The sequence below is a fragment of the Hyphopichia burtonii genome (assembly GCF_001661395.1).
Source record: "Hyphopichia burtonii NRRL Y-1933 unplaced genomic scaffold HYPBUscaffold_2, whole genome shotgun sequence".
NCBI classification, from domain to species: Eukaryota; Fungi; Ascomycota; class Pichiomycetes; order Serinales; family Debaryomycetaceae; genus Hyphopichia; species Hyphopichia burtonii.
The window spans coordinates 1,755,775-1,774,239 of NW_017963729.1; the positions used below are offsets into that span (position 1 = coordinate 1,755,775).

At 36.3% G+C, this 18,465-nt stretch overlaps 9 protein-coding genes across 9 annotated transcripts; 5 read left to right on the forward strand and 4 right to left on the reverse strand.

Annotated features, from left to right (window-relative positions):
* Positions 1 to 148: 148 nt before the first annotated feature.
* On the forward strand, positions 149 to 2,659 carry HYPBUDRAFT_105853 (putative zinc metalloprotease; the record flags this gene model as incomplete). The annotated part of the gene is made up of 1 exon (XM_020218444.1): positions 149 to 2,659. The coding sequence occupies one exon, from the start codon at positions 149 to 151 to the stop codon at positions 2,657 to 2,659; it is 2,511 nt and encodes an 836-aa protein (XP_020078203.1).
* Positions 2,660 to 2,714: 55 nt separating this feature from the next.
* Positions 2,715 to 4,336, reverse strand: HYPBUDRAFT_152308 (mRNA splicing protein). Its single transcript, XM_020220951.1, has one exon. It carries the CDS (start codon positions 4,316 to 4,318, stop codon positions 2,897 to 2,899), a length of 1,422 nt encoding a protein of 473 aa, XP_020078204.1. The 5' UTR covers positions 4,319 to 4,336; the 3' UTR covers positions 2,715 to 2,896.
* Positions 4,337 to 4,529: 193 nt separating this feature from the next.
* Positions 4,530 to 5,069, reverse strand: HYPBUDRAFT_152309 (S-adenosylmethionine-dependent methyltransferase). The gene has a single exon (XM_020220952.1). The coding sequence runs from the start codon at positions 4,933 to 4,935 to the stop codon at positions 4,579 to 4,581; it is 357 nt and encodes a 118-aa protein (XP_020078205.1). The 5' UTR covers positions 4,936 to 5,069; the 3' UTR covers positions 4,530 to 4,578.
* A 200-nt stretch (positions 5,070 to 5,269) lies between these two features.
* Positions 5,270 to 5,852, forward strand: RUB1 (NEDD8 family protein). The gene has a single exon (XM_020220953.1). It carries the CDS (start codon positions 5,424 to 5,426, stop codon positions 5,655 to 5,657), a length of 234 nt encoding a protein of 77 aa, XP_020078206.1. The 5' UTR covers positions 5,270 to 5,423; the 3' UTR covers positions 5,658 to 5,852.
* Positions 5,853 to 5,863: 11 nt separating this feature from the next.
* On the reverse strand, positions 5,864 to 7,939 carry HYPBUDRAFT_156125 (uncharacterized protein; the record flags this gene model as incomplete). The annotated part of the gene is made up of 1 exon (XM_020222173.1): positions 5,864 to 7,939. The coding sequence occupies one exon, from the start codon at positions 7,937 to 7,939 to the stop codon at positions 5,864 to 5,866; it is 2,076 nt and encodes a 691-aa protein (XP_020078207.1).
* Positions 7,940 to 8,764: 825 nt separating this feature from the next.
* LCB4 (sphinganine kinase) lies at positions 8,765 to 10,589 on the forward strand (the record flags this gene model as incomplete). The annotated part of the gene is made up of 2 exons (XM_020223238.1): positions 8,765 to 8,968; positions 9,023 to 10,589. 2 exons carry the CDS (start codon positions 8,765 to 8,767, stop codon positions 10,316 to 10,318), a joined length of 1,500 nt encoding a protein of 499 aa, XP_020078208.1. The 3' UTR covers positions 10,319 to 10,589.
* Positions 10,590 to 11,486: 897 nt separating this feature from the next.
* ECM21 (Ecm21p) lies at positions 11,487 to 14,441 on the forward strand (the record flags this gene model as incomplete). The annotated part of the gene is made up of 2 exons (XM_020223788.1): positions 11,487 to 12,105; positions 12,232 to 14,441. Coding segments are annotated over 2 exons (2,829 nt in total), but the record flags the coding sequence as incomplete, so codon positions are not given.
* A 1,157-nt stretch (positions 14,442 to 15,598) lies between these two features.
* Positions 15,599 to 17,302, forward strand: HEM14 (oxygen-dependent protoporphyrinogen oxidase). Its single transcript, XM_020222967.1, has one exon. The coding sequence runs from the start codon at positions 15,676 to 15,678 to the stop codon at positions 17,284 to 17,286; it is 1,611 nt and encodes a 536-aa protein (XP_020078210.1). The 5' UTR covers positions 15,599 to 15,675; the 3' UTR covers positions 17,287 to 17,302.
* Positions 17,303 to 17,324: 22 nt separating this feature from the next.
* On the reverse strand, positions 17,325 to 17,642 carry HYPBUDRAFT_88856 (U2 snRNP complex subunit; the record flags this gene model as incomplete). The annotated part of the gene is made up of 1 exon (XM_020223833.1): positions 17,325 to 17,642. A coding segment is annotated over one exon (318 nt), but the record flags the coding sequence as incomplete, so codon positions are not given.
* Positions 17,643 to 18,465: the final 823 nt, after the last annotated feature.

Consider the following 18,465-nt stretch of genomic DNA (forward strand, 5'->3'; position numbering starts at 1 on the left):
CCCAAGAAACCATTTAGATGAATGAAAACTAAGTTGTTAGTATCTGGGACTTCTTCTTATTCTTTTAGCAGCATATAAACGGCAGAACCCTCAGATCTGATCACTAAGTGAATCTGGCATAGGAAAAGAATAGAAGTTTAAGTTTAGAATGGCGGGACAAAACCAACCATACGAACGTTTAGCTACGTCCGATAATAATATGCCAATAAACCCTCCAAATTATGATGATTTGAATGCAGATGATACATTCAGTCAAGGACAGAGTAGAAACACCTCGCATGTTCCCATAGAGGAGTTTGAAATTGATGACGACGAGACGTTTGAACCGTTACAAAGAGAGGGTTTTCTAGTACGGGCATCGCTTATAACAAAGAAATTTGCTTATAACTTCAATAGCAGTGTTATTCGCCCAGTGACAAAGATAATTGATCCGATATACGAAGGCTATAAGTATTTCCAACTGCAATACGAAAGATCTATTCTAAAACTCGGAAACCCTCTAGTGGTAAAGAGACTCCTCTATGTATTTTTCGTGATGTGTTTTATATTTATTATTACTAAATACAATGTCAGCGATGGTGTGAATGGTGCCAGTGGCGGTGCCTTTCTGTCCGGGAAATTTTATGATATTAACAAGTTGAGTGAATCTTTGAAAGATTTTATTGATCCACGGACTATGAAACTAAATCTAGAGTATCTTTCATCAATGCCCCACATTGCTGGTTCGAAAGGGGATCTTGCATTAAGTAAATTCATTGAAGGTCATATGATGAATAATGGTATTAATGTCATTGATTTCAATGAACTTCAAAGTTTTACAAATTATCCGGTTTTCGAACCAAAAGAAAATTACGTCAAATTATCAGATAATTCCTACGAGGCAACTCTTTTTGAGCGTAAAAATCATGATATGGAATATTTGGCATATAACCCAAACTCTTTGAAAATGAATGATGAAATTGAAAGCTTTTATATATACGCTAATTATGGGACCCAAGAGGACTATAGAAAATTAAAAGATTCCCACATTAAACTAAATGGTGCCATATTTTTGGTAAAATATGGTGGTTCTATCCCAGAACCGAATAAGATACAAATTGCTCAGCAACATGGGGCTAAGGCTGTTGTATTTGTTACTCCAAAGTATGATATCAACGGGGTGAGTTATGATGACGTTATCATAAAGGAAAACATGGGCCTTACGAGAATGAGTCCTGGTGATGTACTTACACCTGGGTGGCCGGCACAAGATGGTTTTGTTGCTAGACTTCCTTGGTCAAAATCTCCAATCACCCCTAAAATCCCTTGCATCCCCATCTCTTGGAAAGATGCATCCGAGTTTATTAAAAAGTTGGGCTCAAACGGAGTCAAGTTTGATGACGACTTATACTCTGGAACTAAATCAGATGAACATAAACTTAAAATTAGAATTAAAAATGAAGAGAGACCTATGCATCAAATATGGAACATAGTTGGCTCCATCCCTGGGCGTGAGCAATCAGAGAAAGGGGTTATAATTGGTGCCAGTAGAGATTCAACTTGTTATGGTACCTTATCATCAGGTACTGGTTCCACTGTTTTACTCGAAATTGTGAAAGTTTTCACTTCTTTACAACGTAGATACAATTGGTCCCCAGCAAGAACAATCTACTTTGTATCTTTTGACGCCACTGAATATAACTTAGCTGGATCTGAAGAATGGATTGAAAATAAAAAGGAAGAATTAAAGCAACAAGGTTATGCATACATTGATTTAAGTGATGCTGTTTCCGGTGATGAATTAAAAATTTCTTCAAATCCATTCTTCCACTCTATTATAAAAGACGCTTTAGCGAAAGTAGATAAACCAGATGAAAAAGAATCCAAAGAACACATATCCTTATTTGATTACTATAGAAACATAAATAATGGAAATGATGCAATTCCTAATAATATGATTGAGCAAAAAAATTACGTACCATTCATTAATACAGTCAATATTCCATCAATGGAAATTAAATTTACTGGAGGCAAATATCCTAAGAATTCCTGCTACGATGACTTTACAAATTTTGAAAAGTCGAGAATTGATCCATCTATGTTTAAACATAAACAATTAGTCGAATTACTTTCAAGAATTATTTTAACTTTGGCAGAAGAACCAATCATACCTTATAATTTCAATGATTTTGGCCTCAAGTTGGGTGAATATGTAAACGACTTGGAAAAATTTGTCAATGATAGAATTGCTACCCTTACTCAGCCAAACATTCCTCAAATTCACTACGAAGGCTTGAGAAGAGCAATCGACAATCTAAAAGCAGCTGGTAAAAGTTTCCACGAGTGGGTTGAAAATTGGAAGAAATTTGTTGCTGAATCGGCTGAGATTGAGCCTTCATTACTTGCTATGAATAGGTGGAACTGGAATGACAACATGCTAATATTTAACTCGAAGTTTTTAATTCAAGATGTTCAACCAAAACGTTCAGGTTATACTAATATATTATTCGGACCAGCTTTCGACGCCCCCCCAGCGGATGATCACAAATATGAATGGAATACTTTTCCTGCTATTAGGGATTATATTTTACAAAACGACTGGGGTAGGGCCCAGCATGAAATGAACCTTATGGCCAATCTTATAAGTGATAGTGCACAAATGTTCATACAACAAAATTAATAACTGCTAAAAAATGATACTATATTTATATATATATATATATATCTTTTCACTTCTTCATATCTTTTTTCTATTTGTCTTTTTTTTTTTACTGGCCTCAATGGAATATGCATGGTTCAGCAATCGAACTGACTTTATTTAATTCGTTTACTATACACTAAAATAAAAAAAAAAGACTGATTAAAAAACTGTAATATAAATTACATTGCTTGTAGAAAATATGATTTATATCTAACATCAAGAAGATGCAGGAGGTGGTGGTGGGGGAGGTACTTGTGGCTTTGTAGATTTCAGAGAAGGTGGAGGTGGAGGTGGAACGCTTGAGGTCGATGGTGGAGGTGGTGGAGGTGGACCGTTTGAAGTCGACGGAGGTGGTGGAGGAGGAACGCTTGGATTCGTCAGAGGTGGAGGTGGCGGACGGACATTCGATGAAGGAGGAGGTGGTGGTGCCATTACTTTTGAAGAAGCCAAAGATGAGGTTGGTGGCGGTGGTGGAAACTTCAAAGGATGTCCCACATTGATCGATGGTGCAGGAGGAGGTGGAGGAGGTGTGGCTCTTTGCCAGGGTGGTAATGGAACATTTGGTTTCCTTTTCTTAGACTGTGTGGATTCTTCAGACTCTATTTCTCTTTTCTCAATTTGGCCAGTGGTAGCTCCGGATTCATCAATAGCTGGAGGAAGTTTACAATCTCTTGCAAAATGACCGATTTTTTTACAGTTACTACAAACGATTGTCGAGATATCGAATGCAGGTTTACGTTTTTCTTTAAAGCTATCCTGAACATAAGGTTTAGTTTCCCTTAAGGTACCATTAAGCACAGCCAATTCACGTAACTGTCCTCTCTTTAAATCGTTCTGACCAATGGGTGAGCTTATAGCTTTCTCGATCACTTCGTTAGTCAACTTGATGGCTTTCGCAATCTTTGATTGGGTATCCGAAGTAATCACCACATGCAAATCGTCGGCATTGGAGTTCAAGTTTGGATTTGAAAATGAAGTAGAAGATAACGGATTGTTAGAATCATCATCGTCGTTATTAGATGTAGATTTCCCATCCTTCACCGATCCTTTTCCTCGTATGGCAAGTCTAGCTCCACTTTCTTCTTGAAGTTGTCTTAAGGTGTTACCTCTTGGCCCAAGAAGTAAACCAACAAAATTAATCTCTGGGTAGTCTTTAACCGGTATATATATCTTCTCGTATGTTTTATTGGGCTTACGGTAGTCATTAGGAGGAACGTAATTTTTAATCGAACCCGCAGTGAGCTCAACCAAATAATGTCTTTCTTTTTCGAGTATTGTTTTAGTTCTAGCTTCCCGGGTATTTGACCTGCTCCCATCGCTATTATATTTGGGAGGAGGAGATGGATCTCTTTGAAAATTAGGATTTTCTCCCAAGTTACCAGACGGTAGCAAACTTATGACATCTCTCTTTTGTTGATTGGCACTTCTTAAAAGGTGAGATATTTCCTCTATACGGAAATATTGCTGGTAAGCTTCGGCTTGTTCTTGGGTCAAATGCCCAGTGATGATGGTGTCTAATTTATTATTACCAATTTGCTTGTATCTGGAGGAAGCCCCAGCCCATTTAGTCCTGGTAGGAGCCACTGCATTTCTTGCAATCGGTCTTCCTCTATCCGGCATGCCACCTGTGTAATTCATTGGATCCCTGTATCTATGATATAAATAAAATGTAGTGAAGAATAATGATGTCTTAAAACGAAGGATGAAAGACAAAAAAAAAAAAAAAAATTACAAAAAATTACCCTATGCAGGTGCAATATCAGATTTTTCACTTCTGTTAAACTATTTAAATTTAATTACTATACAATGTTATCTATATGTCATCTATATATCTCTATCATTAAAATAACTTTTTGAATAAGACGGTAATACTTATTGTGAGGCTAACTATAATGTAGCTACTTCTGGAACAGTAGAATGCTAAGGACTTCCCATCCGGCCTTTCGATGTATGACAACATCAACTTTCCATCCTCTTGCCTTCATAGTTTCTGCAACTTGGTCAGGTTTGTTTCTAGCACAGAACAAAATGTATGCAATCCCGAATTCTGGAGTAAGAATGTTTTCTAAGTTGTTGAGGACTTCCCATGTAGTCACCATACCATCTTGACCTCCCAACAAAGCAAGATCTAACCAAGAGCTGTCCTCCAGGTCTTTCGGTATTTCTGGAACATTTTCTGCAGGGACATATGGTGGATTGAACACAAGTAAGTCAATTTTATTGCTACGTATGGCACTCGTTAGATTCATCTGCATTGCAGTGAACGAGAACGGATGGGTTTCATGGGTATCATTAAGTTTGACAGTCTCAGCAGCAGTACTGCACGACGTTGGATTTATATCAGTTGCAAAGAATATCGAATGTGGTAAAATGTTTTGTTTTATGAAGCATGTAACTATACCTGATCCAGTACCAATCTCAGTTACTACTGGGACTCGGCCAGTGAACCTTTGTTGGATGGATCGATATTCCTGCTCAAAGCAGTCTAGTAGCAAGAAAGAGTCCTCTGCAGGTTCGTATACCTTGTCATAGTCGATGTTTGTTATAGGGGTGTCAAACATCTTTGCTCCAACACAGTATGAATCTATCTGTAATTGTATGTGAAGCTACAGAAGTGCACTGATGCAAACATCAAAAAAGAACAAAAAAAAAAAGAGGGAAATCTCAAAATCAAATGAGAACGAAGCAAAACTCAGTTGGAGGACATTATAGAAGTCTTTCTTAGATTAATTCAAGGCCAAAAATGCAAGTCAAGGTGAAAACTTTAACTGGAAGAGATATTCCTGTCGATATCGAACCATCTGATAAGATTATTCGCATCAAAGAAATGATGGAAGAGAAAGAAGGTATACCACCAGCGCAACAACGTTTGATTTTCAATGGATCGCAATTAGCAGATGAAAGTACTGTTAATGAATCAAACATCACTGCAGGCTGCTCATTGCATTTGGTTCTTACCTTGAGAGGTGGATATTAGGACTATAAATGTTGTTTTGAAGGACAATTTATGGAAATAATTGATTCGGGATTTAGCCTAGTGATCGACCCAGGAATTGACATATCTCGAGTAATTGACGGGACTAGTTTCTATCAAGATCTACTTGGAGAACAGCAAATGATAAGGATGAAACATCATCAAAGTTTGTAAATATGTAATAGTTGATTTATTAATATACACTTTTTTTATTTATTCTGAATTGCCCATTTTTTGGCATTTTCTAAAAATTTACTCAACCCAGGAGTTTTAGGTTTTACTTCTGGGAAGATGAAATCTAGATACTCTGTTTCATTACCATCTATAAGCCTTCTTCTCTTCACAATGGTAGGCATTTTGTCTTCTACCGATTTGAGAGAATTGTCATCCCCGTGGGCAGCTTCATAACGTTGCCATTCTTCTAATATACTAATTTTATTTTCATTCAGTTGATCAGGGTGATCCAATGCTTGTTGAAAGATCTTCCGAGTATTTTCTTTATGGGTATCATTTATAACGAATTCCAACTCATTTGATTCATCTGATTGTTCTAAAACTTCTAGTTGATCAGTTGTTAAGATAGATGATTCAAATAAAGCAAACGATATCCATAGCTGTGATTCATTTGACTTTTCGATTAAGTCTTTGTATAACTCACGGGCCTCGTCGTATCTAAATTCTTCTTTATAAAATTCGATCAAACCCAATTCAAGCTCATTCTTAACTTTTAGCTGGAGGTCTAGATTCTCTGTACTTGATATTCCAAACTGGTAGAGAGCAATGACCCTGTCAGATTCATTCAAAGATTTTTCGAATTCTATGTACTGGCTTAGAACATCAGACGCCTTCTGGTTACTCAAAATCAACACCTCTACCCATCTTTCATATAAGGTTCGACATCTATCCCATTCACCTAATTTTTTCTCCAAGCTAATATAATAATCAAAAATCTTCCTTTTAGGTTTATTACTTGTTTGACCTATAGCTCTACCAAGTATTTTTCTTCCATTCGATAGACCTTCGTCATTGCCATTTCTAATTTCAAAATTAGCAAAATGGATCCAAACTTTGCCGAATGAAAAAGATTGATGGGGAAGGGTCTTTACACATGATCTCCATGCTTCGCGTGCACCGTCTATGTCTTTTAATTCGAATTCTAGCCATAATGCATATCTTATCCATAGGAAAATGTACCTTTTCCAAACAAATGATTTATAATTATCAAGGGGTGGCTCCAATGCATTTTGGTAAGTTGATCGTATTTTGTCCGAGTCAGAAGACTTCTCGAGCAAATTAAGAAGAGCCCACCAAGAATCATAATCGTGAGGATTTGATGCAACCTCGTTTTCGTATTTTAATTGTCTTTTCAAAGTAATACTTGATTCAATTGAGTTCTTGTCTCCATGTGTTTTTTCAAACTCTGTATATTTTTGATAAATGGATTCCCGAAGGTTTTCCGGGATATGAATTTTGCCTGATAATAGAATTTGATAAATTGCCCTAGCCCGATCGTATTCATTTACCGACGACTCCCATTGTGACCACTTGCTTATTATAACCGGGAGTAGGTCATCGGACGAGTTGCCAGTTATATTCTTCAAAAGGTTATCGGCTGCTAATTCAAACACGTTCCTAATTATTTGCACACGATTATTTGGCATTTCGTTCAATTCGAAATCAATCCACTTCAACCATATATTGCTGGTTCCATAATTTTGAACATAGCGAACATATATATTTCTAGTGTATTCAAATTCATCGTACCTCTTTTCAAAATTTATATATGAATCCCAAACTTTCGGATTTGGTTTCCAAGTAATCCATCGCTCAAAGATATTTCTCACCATTTGATAATTTCCCAAGGCTTCTTCAGTCTGGACATACAAGAACCATAGCTTGTCAACCCTAGGCAAAGTTGTCACACCGCGGTCTAGTATGTTACGAGCGTGGTTTATATTTTTATGTGACAATTCAAACTGAATATAATGAGTCCAGAATGGGATATGTTGGATATTCACCTCTAAGGCTCTCTCATAAATCGATCTTGCACGAGCAAAGTCATGATTATGTTCAACTTCCCATCTGGCATATCTAAGCCACTGACCAAAGTTTAGTCTATTCTTATTCAATTGTTGTTCATATTCTTTTCGTTTAGTCAATTGATAAGATCTGAGCTCATCTAGGTCTTGGATGGATTGTTTAGGCCTCTGCAACGGCAAATCTTTCATAGAAAAGGCATCCTGAAGAATCTGCTCGCTAGTAGTTTGGTTCTCTGCCTCCTTCATGGAAGCACCATCGTTCTGGTTCATCAGGGTTTCGATAGCATATGTTTAACGGTAGGTTGATATTTTTTTTTCTCTCTTCTTTAATTTTCCTGTCGCTTTTTCCATCACATTTGTGATGCTTTGTCGTGAGCATTCGCGACACACTTCCCGTTTATGGAAATCTATAATCAATCCGTTCCCATCAAGGACATAAAGCTATCGAAGTCCCATCAATAGAGCCCACGAGACTTGGATCATTATTTGTATAGTCTAGGCCGGCCTTGTTAAACTCAAACAACAAAGGACACGAGTATATGGCAACCACACTTGTATCCCATTGTACTAGTAAGCTCCAATTGTTTAAAGATGGATCTTAGGGATTACTTAACTCAACTAAGGCGAACTGCTGGCTCAGTTAGGTTCAAGAACGTGAAGAGACAAGGTTTCAACAAGAATAAACAGCAAAATTAAAAAATGCCATTAGGGAGATTAAAAGCCTAAATCCAGAAACGGTGGCTATTCCGCTAACTAGAACAGACCCAGCTGGCCCTTTGCAACGAATGATACAAGTTCTGACAATACCAGTATATACCTTATCAATTGTTTAACTGCGATTTAGTCTATCTTTTTGCAAGTTGCGCGTTCGGACTCTATTTATTAAACTTATGTGAAAATATTTATATATTTTTTTTCCTCCTTTTATTGTCTAAAGAACTATCTATTAACTATACTAGCAGTCCGTCCCGTGTTATCATTTTGTGGATTTAAATAATACCAGTGCTATTCGCTCTTTTTTCCCTTCACATTCTTTTCTTTCTACGACGCTGTTAAGCTACGATTAAAACTATGTTGGTTAAAGGAACACTTGACGATTTAGGTATTAAGATATCTGATCAAAATTTAGTTGCATTACATGCAAATGATGATGAGAAAGAATCAGGATTCAGCCCATGCTTCTATTTTGGAGAGGAAGAAGAAGATTGGACCAAAAAATCCCATATTCCATACCAGAATATAATCTGGTGTGAACCGGTTACCAATGATTCCCATGTACATGAACAATCCCTGCAAGACAATCTTCTTGCCAATGATGTTAATTCTAAGCTGAAGGTTGTTCAAGTCACTTATTTATATTCTCACAGAAGAGACGAGAAGGTAAAACCATTGAAACTTCAGGTTGAAATTGATTCCCCAATGGGATTGGAAACAACTGGTGAATTAACCAATGAGATTTTGAGTAAGGCTTATACTAACAAACTCATTAAACCATCGTTACTTATTTTGATCAATCCATTTGGGGGTCAAGGACATGCACTCAGAATATATCATCAAGAAATAGAACCGATTTTGAAGGCATCCAACGCCAAGGTGACGTTATTTGAGACTCAATACAGTGGACATGCTATTGATATAGCTAGGGAGTTATTAATTGAGGATTACGACGTGATTGTATGTTGTTCAGGAGATGGAATACCCTATGAAGTTATAAATGGATTTTACCAAAGGAAAGATTATGGAATTGATGCTTTTAATAAAGTAGCAATCACACAATTACCTTGTGGTAGTGGGAATGCTCTTTCTTTAAGTACTCATGGAACAACGAATGCAAGTTTGGCTACATTTAAGATGTTGAAAGCTGAAAGAGCAAAATTAGATTTAATGGCGGTAACTCAAGGAATTGGTAGTGAAGAGAAAACTATATTATCATTCTTAAGTCAATGTTATGGTATTATTGCTGATAGTGATATTGGTACCGAACATTTAAGATGGATGGGATCGGTTAGATTTGAGATTGGAGTTATTCAAAGAATAATGCAAGGATCAAAATATCCATGTGATCTTTATATTGATTATCAAACAAGAACAAAAGATGAAATATCAAAACATTTTCAAAAATTTACTAAAGTGAATAATAAAGATACTGAACCAACTAATATTGAGAATTTTAAATTAAAGTATCCAAAATTAGATCAACCTCCCCCATCGAATTGGATTAAATTAGAAGAATCCAAAAGTGATCAACTAAATATCGTTTACGTTGGTAAAATGCCATATATATCTAGTGATACTCAATTTTTCCCAGCGGCTTTACCAAACGATGGAAATATGGATTTAATAATGACGGATTCTAATACTAGTTTATTAGATACTACTAAATTTCTTTTGAATATTGATAAAGGCTCACATGTTTTGCATGAAAAAGTTGACCATTTTAAAATTCGTGGTTATAGATTAGTCCCTCGTTTAAAACGAACTAGAAATCATTATATTTCCATCGATGGGGAAAATTTCCCAATTGAACCTTTCCAAGTTGAAGTATTACCGGGGATCATGACTGGATTACTCCAAAATGGAATGTTTGTGGACACTTGTTTTACCGACTTGGATGATTCAATTTAGCTTGTTTATAGAGAATATATTCTTTCTTTCTTTGAATTTCGTTGTATTTGCAATCAAATAACCGAAAACAACATTATCACAAAAATGCATCACCAGATACCGGTGCTGCTACTGATGCGGTGTACGGGAGAGGCAGCTCGGACTGCTTTACCAAAGATAGCAGCATGAAGCCAACCTATATATATATTTAAGCCTATGAATTCAAGCTTACAGTAATGTTATAATAGGTTGCTCTACACAAAACTATCAAAAATCGAAGCAACTATAGTAAAATGGATTTACTTCAATATAGTTGCCAAAGCATTAGTACCTTGCTCGCTTCGCTACGGCTGGTGACGATTCACCTAATCCCGTTAACATTCAAGGTACATTTCACTTAAAGTATGCAGCTTCACAACCAGGGGTCTATTATTGGTATTTGTAATAAATTAGTCCACTTGAAATTTTATTTCATTCAATCGCTCTCGTCCCACCAACAATAGGCATATGAACCTGCAAATACCTTATTGGGAACCGGCCCTCATTCATATAGTATTTAGATATGTTCACACTACAACTCCCTCAACCCTCGATTCGTCTAACTAGGATACGTGCAATCAGTGAAGACGTCATCCAACCAAAGGGCTTATGCTTTCTTAACTTGGTACATGTAATTTTCTTTTTTCTCTTTTGTGAGGGCATTGTGCATTTTTCCTAACTCTTTTTCGTAATCAAAAGGAGATACGCTTAAATCGGGCCAACTAGGCTTACTATTACATTTTACAATAAGCAAAGACAAAAAAAAAAAAGTAATCAAAAAAAAAATTTAGAATTTTAGAAATTTATCAACTACTTGTAGCCGCCAACTAATTATTCTTATTAGCTGTTTTTATCAACTAGTTTTCCCTTTTACATTTTTGTTAAAGGATAAGTGCCTGAAACTAGACCCTCTCTTCTAGTTTATTGCTTCATTTTTTTTCCTTAGGAGTAGGTGAGTGAGTGAGGGAGTGAATTTCCTACCAAAGTCTAACAATTTTTTCTGTTCTGTTAGTGTGATAAACCAATCTATTTGTCGCTTTCCCCAGATTGTTGTTTAAATTCTTGTCCTAACAGCTTATTGAATCTTGATAAGTTTTTTTTAATTAACTTCTTTTCCTTTTTGTTATCGCTTTATGAGTCTGATCCAATGATGCATCCTCGTAATTTTAGTTTTGATAAAATTAAGAGTAAGGTGAGCGGTGGTGGTAGAAGATCGTCTGAATCTTCTATACTTGAGATTGCTAGTGCCAAATCAGCTGATCGTCGAAACAGTATATCCAATCCCATGATCATTATATCAGAATCCCTAGAGAAGAAGAAACATTCATCTTCTAATATGAATATCTCGAGTTCGACATCAAATTCTGGTGGTCGCTTTAGAGCTCAGTCTTTATCACTTAATAATGGCAATTCCAGGTCACGCTCAAGAAGTGTTAGTAAAAAACAAACTAAAGAGCTTATAAAACAGGAAACTGCTCAAGTTATCTCGAAAAAACTACTCCATGTTCTACTGGATTTGGGTTTACAGCAACCCATTCCCCTTAAAACTACAAATGGTAATATCAATGGACCTAGTTCCAAAACTGCCAAAGTCTATGTTGCTAATACTAATGATTGTATCTATTTGGCTCCGGCTTCTTCTGCAAGTTTCACTTATGAAGATGTTGAAAATGGAGGAATTCCTCAAGGCAGAAGTAATCAAGATTTAATGGATAATGATGATGACGACGACGATGATGATGATGAGTATGACCATGTGGCTGAAGATGGTGATTTGAACGGTTCGCCTCTGTCTACTTCATTGCGCATCAATAATAATGAGTCAGCAGTGTTATCAGACGATGATGATGATGATTATGATGATGGCTTATTGTCGCCACCAACTCGTTCAAGAGCCAACTCTTCCAACATATCCCAAAATAATCATCCAAATTTGAAATCCATTCCAAAAAGACTACGTCGTAAAATGCAATCTTTCAATTCTCCAAACTATTTATGTACTAAAATAGATTCTGATACTCCAATTCCTCATACTTTTGCTGTTATCATTGAATTAGATAAAGAAATTTCAGTAAGAGATGTCAACATTGAATTTCAATCTTTGACAAATATCCTATGGCCCTCAAGTGATCCCTATAATAAAACTTTTGTCAAAGAAAAGTTTAATATTGGTCATATGGAATGGAAAACTAGTTTAGATGATGCTGATTTTTATATAAACATTTCAAATTCTAATGATGTCAAACTGAAAAATATCACTACATTGGACTTAGCCAAGAGAACTAGAGAGTATAAATTAACAAAAGTTAAGGACTTGGCCGATGGTAACTACCCAAGTAGTTTTTCTTCCAGATCATCAATTCACCTAGAAAAGGAACCTTCGAATCCAATCCAATCTCCAAGTACTAGTAATACCACGAACTCAGCTGATATGAGTAAACCTGGTCTCTATGTATTCCTATTACCAATTTTATTACCAGAACACATTCCTCCAACAATATCTTCAATTAATGGTTCGTTAATTCATAACTTATCAGTAAATTTTAATAAGACAAGTGTTAAATTGAGTAGAAAATCGAAAGTGTGTGCCTCTTATAATTTACCTATGGTGAGAATTCCTCCTTCTTTTGCAAACTCAATTGCTGATAAGCCGATTTACGTAAATCGTGTCTGGAATGATGCTTTACATTATATAATCACTTTCCCCAAGAAATATGTATCATTAGGCTCGGAGCATCTGATAAACGTTAAATTGGTTCCTTTGGTTAAGGATGTCATTATCAAAAGAATCAAATTCAATGTATTGGAAAGAATTACTTATGTGTGCAAAGATCTATCAAGAGAATATGATTATGATGGTGATGATCCATACTATTTAAGACCTTTAACGGGTGATAATAAAACAAGGGAACGTGTAGTGCCTGTTTGTGAATTGAAAACTAAAAATAAATCTACAAATGGTAATAAAACTGACCCTTATAAAGAAGAAATAATTAAATGCCCTGATAATAACTTACTATTCTCATGTTACGAACCTGAAAACGATAATGACTCTCCAAAAGACGATGACCCATTAAGTAAAACCAAAAATGATTTCATGATAGCTTCTCCTTTAGATATTAATATTGCTTTACCGTTTTTAACAACTAGATCTGATAAAACAATCATGACTTCAAGTCTCAACAACCAAGATGATGACAATGATAATGCATTTGTTAACCCTCTTAGCAGCTCCTCTTCAAGAAAGGCTTCAATAAACCCAAATAATAGAGCAAGCATTGCAAGCGCCGACGTCCCGCATCAAAACTTTAATCCTTCATCCCCAGTGATTGGTGCACTAGAAACAAGTATCAGTCATGGTAATCCTGACATTGGAAAAGCCCACAAACTTTCTTCTCATACAGATGAAGAATTCAAGCCTGATGTTTCTTCGTTAATGGCTGAAGAATCTCATAACTTATTAAAGGAGAATATCCAGCAAGGCTATACTACAGTTTCTAAAGCATTGAGTCCTGACTCGAATTTCCGTCATATTCAAATACATCATCGTTTACAAGTTTGTTTCCGGATTTCGAAGCCTGATCCAAAAGATGACTACAAAATGCATCATTATGAAGTGGTTGTGGATACTCCTTTGATATTACTAAGTGCTAAGTGTAATGATGATTCAATCCAATTACCTAAATATGATGAAATAGATTCACCACAGCCTCAATTTAATCAACAAAATACAAATAATCAAGGTTCCATTTCATTTAGGACGCCTAATTTTGAACATAATGGTGTCTCAATAAAGCCTTTGGTACAAGATGAAGGGGAGCAATTACCTTCTTTTGAAGAAGCGATTTCCGCCCCATCATCCCCAATTACAAGATCAATATCTTTAGGGGATGATCCTTTGAGCAGAATCCCGTCTATCATTCCTAAAGAACCTGCTCCTGCTTACGAATTGTCTTTGTCACCTTCAGCAAGTCCTAAAGAGTCCCATGAACCTGTGAATATTGATGAATTAGTTCATAAGAATTGTGGAACAAATGCTAGTAATGCAAGACAATCTCGTATTAGATCGTCATTACTGAACTCTTTTGCCCCTACGAGTAGCAACCTTTCGTCCCAAGCACCATCCAATACATCCCAAAGTGTGTCCCTGAGCTTGGCTGCTAGAAATTCCACCCTTTCCGAGAACACTGATTATTCACCTGATAATGCACTGTCTTCTATTGCAACATCTTCATCAAATGGGCTAAACTCATCTGTTCCATCTGAAGATTCAATTTCAACCTCATCAAAGTCTGATGAATCGTCTCTTTGTCTTAATAACTCTAATACCAATATCCCTCAACCTCACTCGACTCACAATGTTGATGTTCCAAAAATGCCGAATGAAGAGGCTTCCAGAGCTACTGAGTCTGAAGTAGCTCCGATAAGGAGCGTTGATGCAGCGGTTTCTACTGTAATGGATCATGAGGCCAAAAAGGCACAAGAATTAGCTAATGCAAAAGACAAAGTTACAAGCCAAAACACCATAGATACCAGCGACTCAGTTCCTAGTGCAGGTCTTAATATAATTCAAGATGAAAGTATATCGCGGATTCATGGAGATAAACTCAGTAAAGTGCTTAAAGACAACAACAATAAATTTGATCCTACTTCATCGGTTGACTCTTTAAATGCTGTACAGACACAAAAGTCTAATCAAGATGATGAATTGGCTAGTTTATTCACTCAAGAAACACAAGAAACCAGCTTCGATCAAAGACTTCCCTTATTACAACATCAAAGTTTCGATGATAGTTTGCAAAGGTCTGTATCCAGCCTTGGAGCTAAGAATTACCTGAATTCTACACTTGTGAATAATGATGCTTCACGCAACCCAAGAGGGATCATGAAGCAGCTGACCGATAATTTGTCCGTCGTAACAGAAGCAGATCATCATCAAGCGCAAGATATTAATCATCGTTTTTGATTATAAAACAAGTTGTATATAGATTTTTTTTCTCGTTTTGGAATATTGGTTTTTCATGATTATTTTTATTCAGTTTCACGGTTTTCTTTCAATTCCACTAATCTAATATTTCATATTTTTTTTTTTTGCAATTACTGATACTATCAGAACCGTATATTTATTGTAAAGTTATGTCTTGACCGTCCATCTTATTCTGTTGGTTTTTTTCTGTTTTTCGCGGCCTTCATCTTTTTTCAATTTTTTCGGTTGCGTAGTTCATCAACTGATAAACTGCGTTTTTACGACAAGGTAGTATGATTTTTTTTCACTTATATATTGTTAAGTCCCACTCACTATTAAAAAGGAAGTAGCTGAATTGTCAGCTATATCGCCAATGAGTCTATCGAAAATACCACGTAATGGGAGCGTTGCAGTAATAGGAGCTGGAGTATCAGGTCTTTCTTTCAGTTATTTTTTAACCAAACTTAGGCCTGATATTAAAATCACTATATTTGAATCTCAAAAACAGCCTGGGGGATGGATCAAGACTATCAATTTGCAACAAGAAACAAATGAAAAAGTACTTTTAGAAAAGGGCCCCAGAACATTAAGAGGTGTCAGTGATGGAACTTTACTTATTATTGATATACTTAAAAACATTAAGTCTACTAATGAAATCGAAGTTATGGAGTCTAGTTCTATAGGCAATAGGAAGTATTTAGCCGGGAAAGATCACAAGTTAGTAAGAGTACCATCTAATTTCAAATCTGCTGTCAAGTTTTTCCAAAATGACATTTTCAAAGGAGGTTTTAAGAGTATCCTACGTGAGCCATTTGTTAGAACGAAGTTAGGACAGAATGAAGACCAGAGCATAAGGGAATTTTTCAAGAGAAGATTCGGTAGTACATTACTATGTGACAACATATTAAGTGCTATAGTTCATGGTATTTATGCTGGAGATGTTGGAAAGCTTAGCGTACGAAGTTTATTCCCGAGATTAGTAAAACTTGAAGAGAGCGGATCTATTATCAAAGGGATGATTAGGAGTTCATTTCTGAAACCAGAGCCTTTAAATATGGATAAGAGTTTAAAAGCTTATGAATCATTAATATCACCTAAGGCGGACTTATTAGCATTGAAGACCAAATTGAAACCATTTCCCATTATCAAATTACAAAATGGATTACAACAATTTCCAATAAAGTTAGCATCATACTTAACGAAGTCCAACCCGAAGGTAACGATCGAGTATGAGAGTAACATAAGACTTGTCGATCCTAAAGCTGGACTATTGAAGAATGGCGAAAAAGAATATAAATTTGATCATATTAGATCAACCATCAACACTCATCAATTTGCGAATATTTTGCAAGGCTCTAATTTATCAAAAGAATTATCAAAAATGGAGTATGTCAGTATATTTTTAGCGAACGTCTATGTATCTAAAACAAATGTTTTGATACCAAAAGAAGGGAATGGGTTTGGCTTCCTTGTGCCTTTACTGAAGGAGAATCCCGAAAAATTACTAGGGGTTATCTACGATTCTGATAATGAACAAAATGTTAAAGGTTTATTTAATGATTATAAGTTAGACAATAAGAAGACAGACTATGAAAAGATCACAATAATGATGGGAGGCCATTTTTATAACAAAACAGCCATTCCTTCACCAGCAAGCCTCCTTAAGTCAATTGAATCGGTTTTGCTGAAATATCTTAATGTTAATATGCAAAATTATAATGTAATTATCCGAGATGAGGCTGCAATAGAGGATAAGAAGATCCCCACACTCAACTCGAATGATTTACTTATTTCATACGACATTCATAAAAACTGTATACCACAGTTCAATGTGGGATATTCCGATTTGGATGAAAAAGTGAAAACCCTTTTATCTGGCGAATTCCAAGGCCGGTTATCTTTGGGTGGTATGTGTTTTGGCAAGGGTGTCGGGGTTCCTGATTGTGTTTTGAACGGGATGGAAGATGCATTAAAACTTGTATAGATTATCATATATTTATATTAAATAAATTTCAATCATACATAAGACGGAGTATCCTGATCGTCCAGTTCATAGTTTTCATCGCCCTCTGCTCTCTGGATCACTTTTGATTTATGATTGGAAAATGCAATGTTTAACGGTTTACCAAAGAACTCCAGATTCTGTAGATTTTTCAAAGCAACAGTAGCATTATGATTACTATTCAAGATTATATGAGCTTGTCCCCTCATCTTTCTATCGTGTGGTTTGATGACAATATCTATCACGTCCCCATAACTGGAGAACAAAAGGTATAAGCTATGTTTGATCAAGTCATGGTGTACTTTATCGTTAAGGTTTTTGATATAAAGGGTTTGGCTTATACTGGAGGTTGGTTTAGCCGGAAGAGATGAGCTCGAGATTCTCGATTTACTACCCTGCGAAGCAGCAGTCACTTGCTCAATTTCCTTTGCTTGTGGCTCTAAAGCCTCCGATGCCGCTCTTTTCTTCGTTGACATTGGGTATACTCAAACTAGTTCATTCAATCCTCTACTTCTTGCATCCTCCAGGCACTTTTTCATTCCAATGCTTGTTGATGAAAGAAAAAAGCAATGCAGTGTACACCCGTACACCCACTCTCACCTCCCCACCGCCAATTTCAAAGTAGCTGCAACTGCAACTGCAAACATGATCATCAATCGAGATAACATACTAAAACACTGATAATACCATGAGCTCAAGACTACAACTCGAAATACGGACCGATAACCTCTTCTTCTAATAGCCACTGGTACACAACCCATTGCATCATCGCTGACCCCGGCCATAAACACTTATAAAATATACTTAAACAGCAAATTTGAACACCATATATGAAACAGGCTGAGCTAACCCTAAGCAAATGATTCTTCTTTGCTAGATTATTCTACTATATCGCAAGGCCATTGACACAATTGGCCAACCCTAACCAGATGGTCTCCTTTTCGCTTTCCTGAGACTCTCCACTCAAAGTTACCACCGTGAAAGACGAAATTTTCAACTTTTTGTCCCAATTGTCACAAAGCTCAAGTTGGCAACCTGAAATGGGGGCAATGGCTCCTAAAGTTAATCGAGATGCTCTGGTAATTGCAACAACTGCTTCTACCTCACTATGCCTATCTGCTAAGGAGCCTGTGCTTTTAGTAACTGTAGCCCCCGATCAAA